At 35.0% G+C, this 12,992-nt stretch overlaps 1 protein-coding gene across 1 annotated transcript in view; it reads left to right on the top strand.

The window, feature by feature from the left end:
• The first annotated feature begins 200 nt into the window (after positions 1-200).
• Positions 201-12,992, top strand: part of CNTNAP4 (contactin associated protein family member 4) — a 237,999-nt gene continuing 225,207 nt past the window's right edge. The window contains exon 1 of the mRNA XM_072859037.1: positions 201-285. Within this exon, the coding sequence (XP_072715138.1) occupies positions 201-285 (85 nt within the window). The remainder of the gene's footprint in view (positions 286-12,992) is intronic.

Genomic DNA, 12,992 nt, shown 5'->3' with positions numbered 1-12,992 from the left:
GAGGGAAAAGCAGATGTGGAGGTGTGTGTGTATGCGTGAGGAGATGCGGAGCGCGTTTGACTGAGGTGTCTGGCCACTGGGAAGCACTGCGAGAAGAGGCAGAGAGAGGCAGTGAGAAGAAGAGGCAGCAGCAGGACTGAAGTACAGAGCAGCTGTTTCCTAATACTCTGGTTCTTTTGGGTGCCTCACTGAATGTGAACATGGATTCTGTCACTGAAATCTTCTTGAAGCTGCTGTTTCTCCTGTCTGTTCGTAACGGGCACACGGCAGTGGCAGGGAATAAATGTAAGTATTGCATATGATTTAAAACTCAATCCAGAGTGTTTTGAAAACTTCTAGGATATTTTATTTCCATTTAGAATAAATATTATTTTTGAGACAAATGCTTACTGCTTTGAAATCATGACAGCAAGTTGCTAGGCTGAAAATGTTCTAAAAACCTATAGATTTTTGTCAGGAGTCTATATATACAGAATACTGTTTATAAAGCTTACAGTCTAAGAGTATCTGAAAGCAGCATTTTACTAAGGGATGCATGTTCAGCCCCATTTTCATTTTTGTTTTCTGTTTGTAAGTGCAGCATTTTCCAAGGAATTATGTCTTATGTGGAAATTACTGGCAGATTTCTATTGTGTACCGTTTCAGCTTGGGTTTTAGCAATTTATAATTTTGAACACTGGTATCTGCATCTCCTGAATTAAGCTGGCACTCAGATAACTCTAATGGACATTACTGTGCAGTTCAAGATGAGAACAAATATAACAAGGAAAAATGTGGATAGCACGACTTTATGGTCTCTGCATTGATTGCTTAGGGAGTATTGTTCATGCATGACTAAAGAAGAGAACACTATCCGTTGCAGCAGAAAGTTTTTTAAAAAAATGAGTAATTCATAGTTAACCAGTAGGGTGGTATTGCAAAATAAATATAGTGATTACAGTTTTAAAGATAACCTGCCCTCTAGGAGGCAAATCTGATATCTACCTGAAAATCTCTCATTTTATGAAAATCACTGAAAAGTGTTGAATTAGATTAATTATCTTTAAATTAAAAAGAAAAGAAAAAACTTACCAAGAAACTAATTTTCAGGGGGTTTATCAGTCAGTAATAGTTCTGAGCTATTCTTGTTCCATGTGATTCAGCTTCAGCAAGCTGAAGGATTTAATTTTGCATACATGTGGTAGACCAGTAGCCTAAATACCAGATGCTTATAACCTGAACTGAGAATATTTTCTCCCCTTCCTGATAAGGCACTGGTTGTGCATCACAGGAATGGGGAGGGCAGGAGCAATATGCCTCTATGGGAAGAAAGTGCACGCCAAAGCTAGGAGGAATGTTCAGGAATAACCTTATAGCCCAGTGGAAGGGGACAGCTCCCTGGAAACATTTGAGCAATGGCAGAGAAGTTTGGAGTGCTCTATGGGTCTATAGCCTAGGGTTTTGCATATGGATAGTTTGTAAACTAAACATGCTCCCATGAGCCAGACATTCACGTTGCAGGACCAAAATTATCTTGTGCTGTCATTCAGTAATGATATCTCATTTGATACTCAAGTGCATAGTGGAGCCCTAAACATGAATACTAAGTTCCTCTTGTTAAACACCCTGCTGCAATCCAGCCACAGCTTTAATTCTCTTCATCATTCTGCATTGTACAGTTTATGAATACATCCATTTTCACAAGACCATGATAATTGAATTGCACATTAATAGCATTTGGCACTATGCACAAAACTAAATCAGTTGCTTAAAGGGAGGCATATTAAAACCATTGCAAAAAAGACTTACATCACACAGCAAAGCAGTAAAGCACTAGAGGTCACTCTTACAATTTAGGAAGCAAGGTTTGAGGAAAAGGCTCAAGCTTCTTCCCAATACAGAATTATGAAGGATAAAACAAATCAGCTATGAAATACATTTACTACTGGCTTTCTCAAATACGTCTCAAAAACAAGCCAATCTCAATTACAGTATCAAATGAGTGACTTGAATGAACAGATTTTTCACATATATGCTGGTATTTATAAATATATAGTATTTTTATTTATGAATAAATCCTAACTCCTCATCTGAACTGCAAAAGTAAGAACTTTCCACAAGCTACAGGCAAGGAAATTGATTGGGGAAAGAGTAAATGAAATTATTTAAATTAAGGAGTGAGTGCTAACATGTGAAGAGAACTTGGCCAATCTAATGCATATTATTCCTTTCAGTATCTGAAAAAAAAATTAAACCCCCTTTATATATATATTATTTTGGAAGTGAACATTTCTGTGGAAGGGTTAGATCATTTTAAAAGTGACAGTTTCCATTTCAAGTATCAAGGTATGAATTTGATTAGTGTGTTAGGTTTCATAAAATGATCCCAGGAGAAAAGATTTTTCATAATTACTGATTACAGTAGATACATGCAGCAGCCTGTATTATCTACTGTACATACATTATCTACTGACTTGAACTTAATTTACTCCTTTTTTCTTGAGAAGTTGACCAGGAATTGAAATCCTTTTCAGTAGGTGGTTCTACTATTGGCATTAATGTATTCAAATACATTTACAAAACCAGGTAAAGTTCAGTTTTCTTGCATGAATTTTGATGGCTAGATTGTCCAGGAGGCTGCCAATCATCAAAGAAAATAAGATGTGTTTATAATTCTTCCTTTAAATTAGTCTATTTTTCTTCTTTTAATTTTATGGTTCTTTCTTTAATATCAGATCCTCAATACTTAAATTTTGCTTTGTCCTTCTTTGGACCAGCTGCCATTAAGAAAAGACCAAAGTAAAGACCTTTACACTTCACCTTGAAGTGTCAATGCTAATGTTACTAAGTCAGTTGTATAAAGAAAATGTCTTGGATCAAAAATTGATGTGTTCAGAATTATTTCTGTCTTAAATCATGGTATTCCTCTTTTGAGTAAAATGATTTTGAAGTTCTTAGGTTATCTGAAGGTGACAGACCCTATCATCTATAATATGAAAGTTTATTTCTGGGTTTTTATTTTGGTTTTTTTTTGTTTGTTTATTTGGGTTTTTTCTCCCTGAAAAATAACGCTGATGCTTCCAACCAAGAGAGGTAATAATTGCTGCTGGAAACTCAAATATTTTAAAAGTTCTGCAGTAGTGCTGCTTCGTACTTTCCTATGCTTTCTTCCTCCCAAGGAATTGCACTTCCAAAGCAGTTGAAAGAAGTTTGAAGTGCACAGCCCTGAGTAAGTAACTGTATAAGGTCAAGTGTGAGTTTTAAATGAAGGATTAAAGCAAGTACTCCTGTAAGTTTTTTTCACTGGAGCTAGGAAACATTTTTATTTTATTGGGAACTGTCTCTACAGCTGTAAATCAGCAAGTTATTAAATCAGCCCTTGAGAACTTGCCAGAAATTGATACTCTAATAGGTGCAGTACTTTTTTTTCTTAAATTTTCTAAAACTGAAGTGTTGCACAAAACATAATTAGACCCTCTACACACATCAACTCAACTGTGACTAAAAATTATTAAGGTTAATTTTGACAATGAATGGAAATAAAGAGAACAAATTGAGAACTTTCCATGTAAATTCTCACCTCTTTATACCTACTTCTCTTTATTAAAACTCTCCAGTTTTACAGAAGCTTTTATCATCAATTCAGATTTTCATGTTTGTACTGCAACGATCATAATTTATAAATGCAGAAATGTTTATTATTATTATTACTGGTTTTATTATTTTTAAATATCAGGGATTTCTTGCTAATGCTACAGTAGAAAACCTACTCTAAAGCTGGCAGAGAATGACTGTTAATGATACTGAAGTTTTCAAATAGAGGACAGAGTGATCACATGTGTTGATTATACTATCAGATGCAAGTCATTGTACAAGTAATATCCCCCGGGGAGGAGACTACTTGCTACAAGGAAAATATTGTATCTTAATTTAGAAAATAATTTCATTCTGATGTTAATCATCAGTACCAAACAGTTCTGTAGACTATTTGACAACCTCATGGAATCGCATTAAAAATATACTAAAATGCTGTTTATCACAAACAATTTAAATTAAAATTCAATTATTTTACCATCAGTTTGTGGTTGATGTGAACTGTAGGGGAGGAGAAAGTAGAAACTTCCTTAATTTTCTTTTAGCCTCATTAATATTTATCTTCTGTTTATTATTATCTACCTCTGCTCTGAGATTGCAATGGAGATCTCATCAGAGATCAGACCATCTCTGGGCAATTATTTACATGAATAAAACATTACAGACATCTCTAGTATATTTTGGATGTTTTTAGTACAGTAAGATCAAAAGCTTGTATCAACATAAAATCTAAACCAATACCAATGGAAAAATCTATCAAAATTTATTTCAGACTTTCAAGGTTGAGAATTCACAAAAAGTCCTTGGGTTGATTACACCAAGGATAATCAAGAATTTGCATCCCATTGCTCTAGGCTTTCAAATTCCCATGAACATATTTGTCCCTGAGCTAAGTAAACGGGATGGATGAAGCAAATTTGGTCATGATTGATGGATAGTGACAGACAAATAATGACATTCACAAAGTGGGATAGAATCAACCATAAAAAGAAAATGCAGTAGGTTATATGTAAAGTATGTTGTCAGTGCTAGTAATAACATTTGCATTATGTGTTAGGATCTACTATGTTTTGGTTAAGTACCAGTCAGGGATTCCAGGGTAATCACTAACTTCTTCACATCTTGACAATTCTGCAGTCATGGCCATTCTGCTTTCCTTCGTACATAATAAGTAGAGGTAAGCGTACATCTATGTTCATCCAGAAGAAAGACAATCTTTAACTAAGGTGTTGTATCCAATTACCTATGTCTCACAAAATCATGTATTCTTCTGTCATTGTGTATGAGGTACAATGGTCAAGTTTCGTATTTTTTCAGAACGCTTCTATGCTGCAGTAAAAAAACAACAAATAGTTTGTCTTATGTTAATATATTTCATATAATATATTTGCCAGTATTCTGCCTACTGATTCATCTTCTGTAAGAACTTCAACAATCACAATTTCATAGCTTCTAACAAATTTAGCTGGGAAAAAATAGGTCAAATCTCTCCCCAACCCTTCTCATCCCCGCTGCCTCCCCATCCCCAACCGGCAAAGCAAAGAACACTTGCATGCTCAAGAAGCATTACATCTTTCAAATATTTATATTCTTTTCCCCCAAAATGACTCTGTGCTTTGGTGCTACTTGCAAGTTTGAGAGATTAGTGTGCAGTATCGCACAGGATTAGAGCTCTGTTTTGTGGAAAAGTTAGAATTGCTTCTCAGTACTTTTATATGTTTGTTCCTTGTTAGTTGGTCTCATCTAACAAGGTGGTAACAGAGGTGGGGACACTGAGATCCATCCCTAATTCAAAGGGCTCTCCTTCCTAGAACACATCAGGTAGTTTGTTAAGAATGATATAGAAATGCTAAAAACTAAAATTAGTCATCTCTGTTGGTGACTCCAGGAGTACACATTAACTTTATTTAAGAGGTTGCTGAAGCGAAAAGTTAAAATTTGCTCTTCCCTCCCATTTGTCAGTTGTTTTATGAAGAGCAGAGGAAAACCAAAACAATAGCGATAAATAGATATTGCAAGTTTCTGTACAATTGCTTGGTTTTTTGTACTGTTAAAGATGACTAAGGTTAAATGTTTTGGTAGATTGATCTGGTAGTTCTTGAATATAAAATACTTTTTTTAACTTACAACTTGTACTTTTGGCAGTCAGGGTCTGTGCATGACTTCTAGATTAAAATTGAAAAAGAGATGTGTGCGTGTCTCAGTATACTAGCATGTATTACATAAATGTCATTATGACAAAACCTGTCCTTCTAAACTTGAAAATAACATAAAATGTATAGGGAATACAGCATATTGCCATGATGAAGATGTTTTTGCTTTATTTGTTTGTAAAAAAAAATGCAGCTTTAACACTAGGGTTTAACCAATTGTGGTTAATTGAAATTTTAACTCTGCAGTGTTTTATGCTTACGTATTTAATCATGCTTACTTGTCTGTTGTGTGTTTGTGTTTTATATATGTGCAAGTATAGCATTACAGACTAATGTTTATCAAAGGAATACTCTATAGTTCTCCTTCTATCCATTGAAACCTATGCCAGTAACCTTGAGTTAAATCTGTGAAATGCAGAGGAGGGTTGGTGTCCAATAATTTTGGTTTTTGGAAGAGAGTTTTCAGTGTTTATTACAAATTGCTATGCTATTTTTTAGCAAGCAAAATGTAGTGTGGACTGGGAAGTAAAAATGATACTGTTTATATTCTACTTAATGAGTATTTTCAGTGCAATAATTTGAAAAGTGATTGAAATCCTGGAAACTTCTGACATTTTAAGTAGATTAAAATTAGTAACTACAGAATTATTATTTAAATACCATACTCACTTAATAGACTAGTGAAGAAAACTACATCTAGGGTTTTAAATCTCAAAGGATAGAGAAAAAATATGGTTAGGAAATCTATCCAGCTGGGTAGTGGGTCTGATTACTTTTTTATTAAGTAGATCTCATTATTTGGTTATGCTCAAGAATAAGCTTTTGCTTGTTCCTTGCTATTAGAGTGCCTGTTTGTTTCTATAACAATCTTTTAGCAATTAACATATTTACATATGTGGTCTTGAGGGAAAAATAGATTAGAAACAGCATGTTGGAATATCTAAATTTGTTCTTATTACTTAATATCATTCTTTATTCAGCCTATAGCTGAAGAAGGTCTTGCTCTTTTTCAGGCATTTATCTGTCCACTTTTAAATCTGAATAGAAGTGTTTTTCAAAACCTAAGTTGTTCCTAAAAATATGATTTTATAAAGATTTTTTCCTGATTACATTTAAAATTTGCCACCAAAAATCCCCAGCTGTATCTGGTTGACCTGTTCAGAGTTATTGTGAAACTATACCTTTACAGAAAATTCTAAAGAACAAAAAAAAATTAAGTCTCATAAAGTATGTTAACCCTGTGGTTAAAAAGGGTACGAAAAATCTTGTTACTCAGATGCCATGTAACCTAATAAACAACCTCACTAGGAGAGTAAACAGAGTAAGTTATCATTAGAGAAGGTCTAGAGCAGAGGTTTTGAACAAGTCAGCAAGAGTAGTATCTTCAGAGGGTAATACACACTGTAAAAGTGGTGCCGTAGACAGGCTGAGTTGCATACGCGGAGTCTGAATCACTTTGTTTAATTCACCTGCAGCATCGTGCTGTATCCTCTGTTACATTAGGCTGGATATGCTCAACATGGATATTCTGTAATTATCTGAAAGTTTTGAGGAGAGGAGAGGGGAAAGTTTTTTTCTTCGGGATTACAAATTATGGTAGAGGTCATATGATGTTTACTGCTATGCAGTATTAATAAGAAAATACTAATTTTAAGCTGGAAGACATTTTGAATTAGAAATAACTATACAGGAGCTGAAGAAGGAAGATTTTTCCTGAATTTTCACTGCTTCATTTATTAGCAAATACACCTTACTTTTGAGATATATGATGAACTCTGATGGCTTCTGCAGAGACAGGAAAATTGGGATTTATCTGTCTAAAATTAAAAATCTGAACCTTGGATGTTTGCTTCTGAGCTAGCTAAGTCCCTTTTTAGCCATATGAGAGAAAAAATAGTTCTTATAGGAATAAGTTATGCAGGAGATGGAAGGAAGAAATCGCATGCAAAGTTAGTTATCTGGTATAAGGCTATTTGCAGTGTACAAGTGCCATTTATCTCATCACTGATTATGACTCTGAGTCTAGATAACTAGGTCAGCTGTAGGCTTTGTAGACATCAAAACTTACATGAAATGCGTTCCAGTTCCATCAAAATATCCTACTCTAAATGAAAAAAGTATAGCTAGCTGTACTGACTGCGTTGTACCGTAATCACCAGCTATAGCCAATGCATTCATGTTTGGTGTTGAAGCTCCCGGAGTCTCCCTTGTCTGTGTTTGGGTAAGTGGATTCTCCTTGATTTCCCAAGGGTTAAGGCTGCCGCTATTGATAGTCCTAGACAAAATATAGGCAGAAAGTGAGGAGATGGGAGTGTCCTACCAGTAACCGTGTCTTTCACTCCTGAAAGGATGAAATATACAGGTATTTTGACCATACGCAATGTTCTGGTAAAGTGAAAATCTCATTAAGTTAAATAAGCTGGAATTGCTTGTTCTAACCACCTGAGACAGTCTGATCTTTCCACCCCTTCGACAAACCATGATTAAAGCACCATTTTAACACCAGTCTAGTCAAAACATGTATTTTTTTGCTTCTAAAGAAAGCATAGAGTGAAAAGAGACTGTATTATGAACAAAATCAGCAGAATACTACAGCATTTATTTTCATAAAACAGTAATAAACCAGATAAAAGTATCTTGGTACTTTTATGGTTACTTTAAAGACTTTCTACTATCCAGCATCTAATGATGGTTATAGACTGACTGTTGTACAGGACAGGAAGCCCTTTTATGCTCCAAGCCAGCAAACTGTGGCTCTCACTGTAACTTCATTTCCCGGTCAATGACATGATGCCTATCTACTATGCAGCAGTCTAGTTTGCAATAGTTTTGTAATCATAGTGAGACTTACTTACTATTCTTTTTTTAGGAAAAACACAATCTTTATTAACTAAGATTTTTTTTTTTTTTTAAATCAATGCAAAGCAACACTGCATCTCGATGTCCTTATTCAACTAAAGCTCCTAGGGAAATCAATGGGAGCTTTTCCTAAATAAATATTGAATAAAAGCTTTAGAAAGAATGAGCTGAATATTCATTCAACAGTGATATGCTACATAGTTTGAATATAACTGGTGTCTTTATTTTCTTTCTATGTATCAGTCTTTTCATTTTGCCTTGTTTGGAGGACTCAAATACAGAACTGTGTAACAAACAACAATTACTCATTTGTCCCACTTGACAAAAAATAAGTATGAGGAGAAAAAGACATTTAGGATTTTAGCTAGTTCCTGTGGTTAGGGAATTTATATGCCTGCAGTGAAAAACTACTGTTCGGGTTTTTTTGAGCCAATGGTAACATTTTTTTTAAAAAACATCAAGATGATTGATTTTAATTTTCAAGGGTGAAATAGCCCCTCAAAACTTAGTACTTTGAGGAGTATCTGAATGCAGTGGAGCACACTGGAGGTTACTGAGCTCTGCCATCCAACTGACAAGGTGCATTGCAGTAACTCTTAGTTTTATCAGCCTGAATGTGGAATTTGTAGGGCTGTTTTTCAGTTGCACCATGCCAGCATGCTCTGGAGCTCCACTGTACCCTGCAGTGATTACATTTCTGTCCTCAAGCAAAGTCTGTCTCAGAATCTGCTTTTCCACAGAGTAGACATGTCCTCCAGTAATAAAAAATGAGAACAGATCTCTTGGAGAATGGAAGGGTCATCATAAAACTTGTTTGCAAATACTAACTGATGATTTTCACTTGTTTACTCTTACATAAAACATATCTGTAAACATAAATGTATGTCACTGAATATGTTTCTTTCCCTGTAAAATAGAAGAAACAGAGCCACAGTGGTTTGTGGTCTCATTTCCTAATGTACTCTTGGAAGGTCTGGATGACAGTGGTGAGCCTGGCACAAGAAGAGGACTACGACAGGGTTTTGCTCATGGCACAGTCCTGTAAAAATGTAATTCTGACTTCAGTAAGTAAGTAAAATGAAATACAGAAGAAATTCAATGACAGATGAATCAGCTACCAAACCTTTGTTTGGATTTGATAGCCCCACTGTTACTGTAAGAAGCTATCAATGTACTTTTTTCGGCTAGGTGAAACTTATAATGCATATAGCAATAAATAAGTGTAAAACTTTCAGATGTCGTAGGCACAGGTGACAGGTTAAAGGTAACTATAGCACTGTCCTGAAGAAGCCTTTGAGATAAGTTAGGAAATATATGTTTCTTTTACAGAAGATCACTTCTTATCATCTACTCCTCATATATTTCTAATGTTCTTTGGAGCATGATGACTTCTTTCTCTTTTTTCTCTTTCCTCCCCGAGGTTCTCAAAAAACTCATCTGCACTCAACTGTAAACTTCTTTTGACTTTTGTGAACTGTGATCATCTCATGGATCATTCTTGTGCTGTATAGCTGTTCTTTACTGTGTCCCGATTCATTCTCCTTGGACAGGAAAACAAAGAATTTAAGAGATAGAGTCTGGGCAAAAGGATGATTGATGTGCAAGTACCAATATGCACATTTTTGTGCTGTCTACAATGAAGGGTTGTTATTTTTGAACCCTTTGCAAAATGTCTATATCCATTTGCTAGCATGCTGTAGCCCAGAAATGGTAGATATCTAGTCAGACTGCCCCAAATTTTGAGCAATGGGTAAGGGATGGATTCACAGTTATGCTGAACTTGATCTCTGTTATCCTTTGGATACTGTGATAGCAAGTAAGCTTTTTTTCACCATCTTATGTCATGTTTTCAGGGGGGGGAAAAAAATCTACCATGGCAAAGATGGCTTTCCTACTTCTATCTCTGCAGTGACTACTTAGAAATTCAGCAATGTTTTTTTTCTTGGGAAGGGCAGTAATGTATTCTCTGTAGGTATTCTAGGTAAGGACAGATTGAGAAATTCTAACAGAGAATTCTCTGATCTAACTCTGAACTCTAGTAAAATGTGTATGTGTGACGGAGGTACTGAAGGGGGTAGTTTCTGTTTTGATGTTTCTAATATATTTTTGTAATGTCTCAGTGGATGTGTTTCTAAGATACTGCTGCAGGTGCTGAAAATGTATGTTGAGTGGAATCAAATTATGTCAAGTTTCAGTGCATGGTTGTGCACACTTGAATATTATAGATTGAAAGGCATGATTCAAAAATCTACCAGTGAACTAGTATTGGTAAACTGGTAGTATGATGGATCACAATGGCTTACTTAGGAAATGCTGAATATGACGTTCATATTTACATGTTTTCTTTTATAGTTAATTAATAGTTATTATTTTATTAGTTATTATTTTAATAGTTATAAATAATAATAGTTATTATTTATATAGTTATTACTTAATTATACTTGAGAAGTCTGATTTTGTGGCTCAGATGTTAAAATAGAATTTCCAGCAGACTGACATATAATACTGCTGTTGAAGGTCTAGGATGTGGACGTGGGCAAAACACAGATGTCCATGACTTAGTCTATTATGTTTTCTAAAGGAAATTTAAAGTAAAGAATGATGCCTCACCCAAATTTTTGAAGGACTTGAAAATTCATTTATTTACTTAGAAATATTTACACTTTCTTAATGTGCAGAACATGTGCATAGAAACAATATTTTCAGCATTTTTGATTCTTTGTTTAGTTTTGTTTGGTTTTAATTGAGTTAGTTTTAGTTTTTTTTCAAGGGTGAAGTTTCCTGTAGTATGACATAATTTTACATGATTAATCAAAACAAAGGTTTGCAGAGCCAGTCCTCTGTCAGTGACACAGTATTTTGTAAACTCCCTCCATTCCCTTTTGCAAGCATCAGAACTTCAGATGCCAGATTGTTTCTTTTACTGTGGCCTCATTTTTTTCCCTGGCAAGTTCTCCAAGAGTTGGAATTATCTCTGTCACATGATTTGGCTTCCAAGACCGGCATTGGCTACTCTGCTCTCTACTTTTTTCACTCAGTATTCTTATACTGTTTCACTGAGAAATGTGGAGTTTTCGTAGTGATATGAGTAGATGGAGATAGCTCCTTCCAGCTTGGAAGTCTACCATGTACTTGAATATTTGAAGCAACAACTCATGAAAAAAGGAAGAGCCTAATAGTCACTTAAAATGTGTACTGCTGATAGCCCATCTGTAACATCATTTTCTGTGTTAGCAAATAGGTTTACTCATGAAGGTTCTTTGTGCATGTCCATGCTCTTTGCACATAGAGTGTTGCTAAATGGTGTATTTTTTTATGTTGTCTTTTGGTATCGTACACCTTCTGTGAAACTCCAGTATCCAAACGATTGCACAAAATGAAAGCTTCCCAAGGATTTTTTTAAGATATAATCCTTGTAACTGTGGAGCAGAGAATAAAAGCATTTAATGAGTTATCTTAGTGAAAGCATGAATAATCTGCATGCATCACTCAAGGATTTTAAGTGTGAGTCCCGTCCTGGGCTTCCAGTTCTGGCTGTCAAAGGAAAGACTTCAGCAGGCACCTAGCTGATGTCAGCACCTGTAAAACAGCAAGATCTTTCACATATATTGCCTGATTTTTCCCTTGTTCTGAGTCTCAGAGTGCTTGTGCATCTTAGCTATTTTTGATTTTTGATTTGAGAATTAATTGTAGTGTCAGGTAACGTCTGTCCTTATTGCTCAAAATCGGGGGGGGGGGGGGGAGAAGAAAGAACTCTATAATTTAATTCTTACAAGTTAAACTTAATAATATTTTTATGCATAGTATCAATTAATTCTTTAGGCTGGCAAGATTGCACTTGTAACTGTGTACTTGCAAATCTAGATGTAAAAAATGACTTTGCATATAGGTGGGGAGGTTGTGATTTTTTTATATAAATCATGCTTTTAAAATTTATTTTAATCAAAATGTTTAGCATATGTTTACATCTTTTTAATGTGCTTCACACTGCACAGCTCTCTTTGACCTCTATTTCGTGCTCAGTTTTTACGTGGTTTTCCTATTCATGTTCATGGCTAATTGCATATGTTAATTTAATACAGGACACAAGTAGTTTAATTGCAGGTATCAATGCAGAACCTGCCTAAGGATGATAAGGAAAAGATCTATTGTTGCTCTTCTGGGTAAGTTTCAGAGTTAGTTTTTATACACCTTCAGAGAAAAAATACAAATGCAGAACATCCTGCACTAACATTTTCTGGGGTTTTTTTGGATGCCTCATTCACAGCTACTGTGTGTTGAGCTCACATCCGTAAGAAGTGAAACATTTCCAAATGACAGAAAGCTTCTTTTTAATGCCTCTTGTTCTGTCATTGGTAGCAGTTTTGACCGTTTATTGGTTCTTTTATGTCACACCATTGAACAGAG

Source organism: Ciconia boyciana, chromosome 4 (genome assembly GCF_034638445.1).
Source record: "Ciconia boyciana chromosome 4, ASM3463844v1, whole genome shotgun sequence".
NCBI classification, from domain to species: Eukaryota; Metazoa; Chordata; class Aves; order Ciconiiformes; family Ciconiidae; genus Ciconia; species Ciconia boyciana.
The sequence above is the reverse complement of the archived record's forward strand: the minus strand, read 5'-3'. Positions and strand labels throughout refer to the sequence as shown.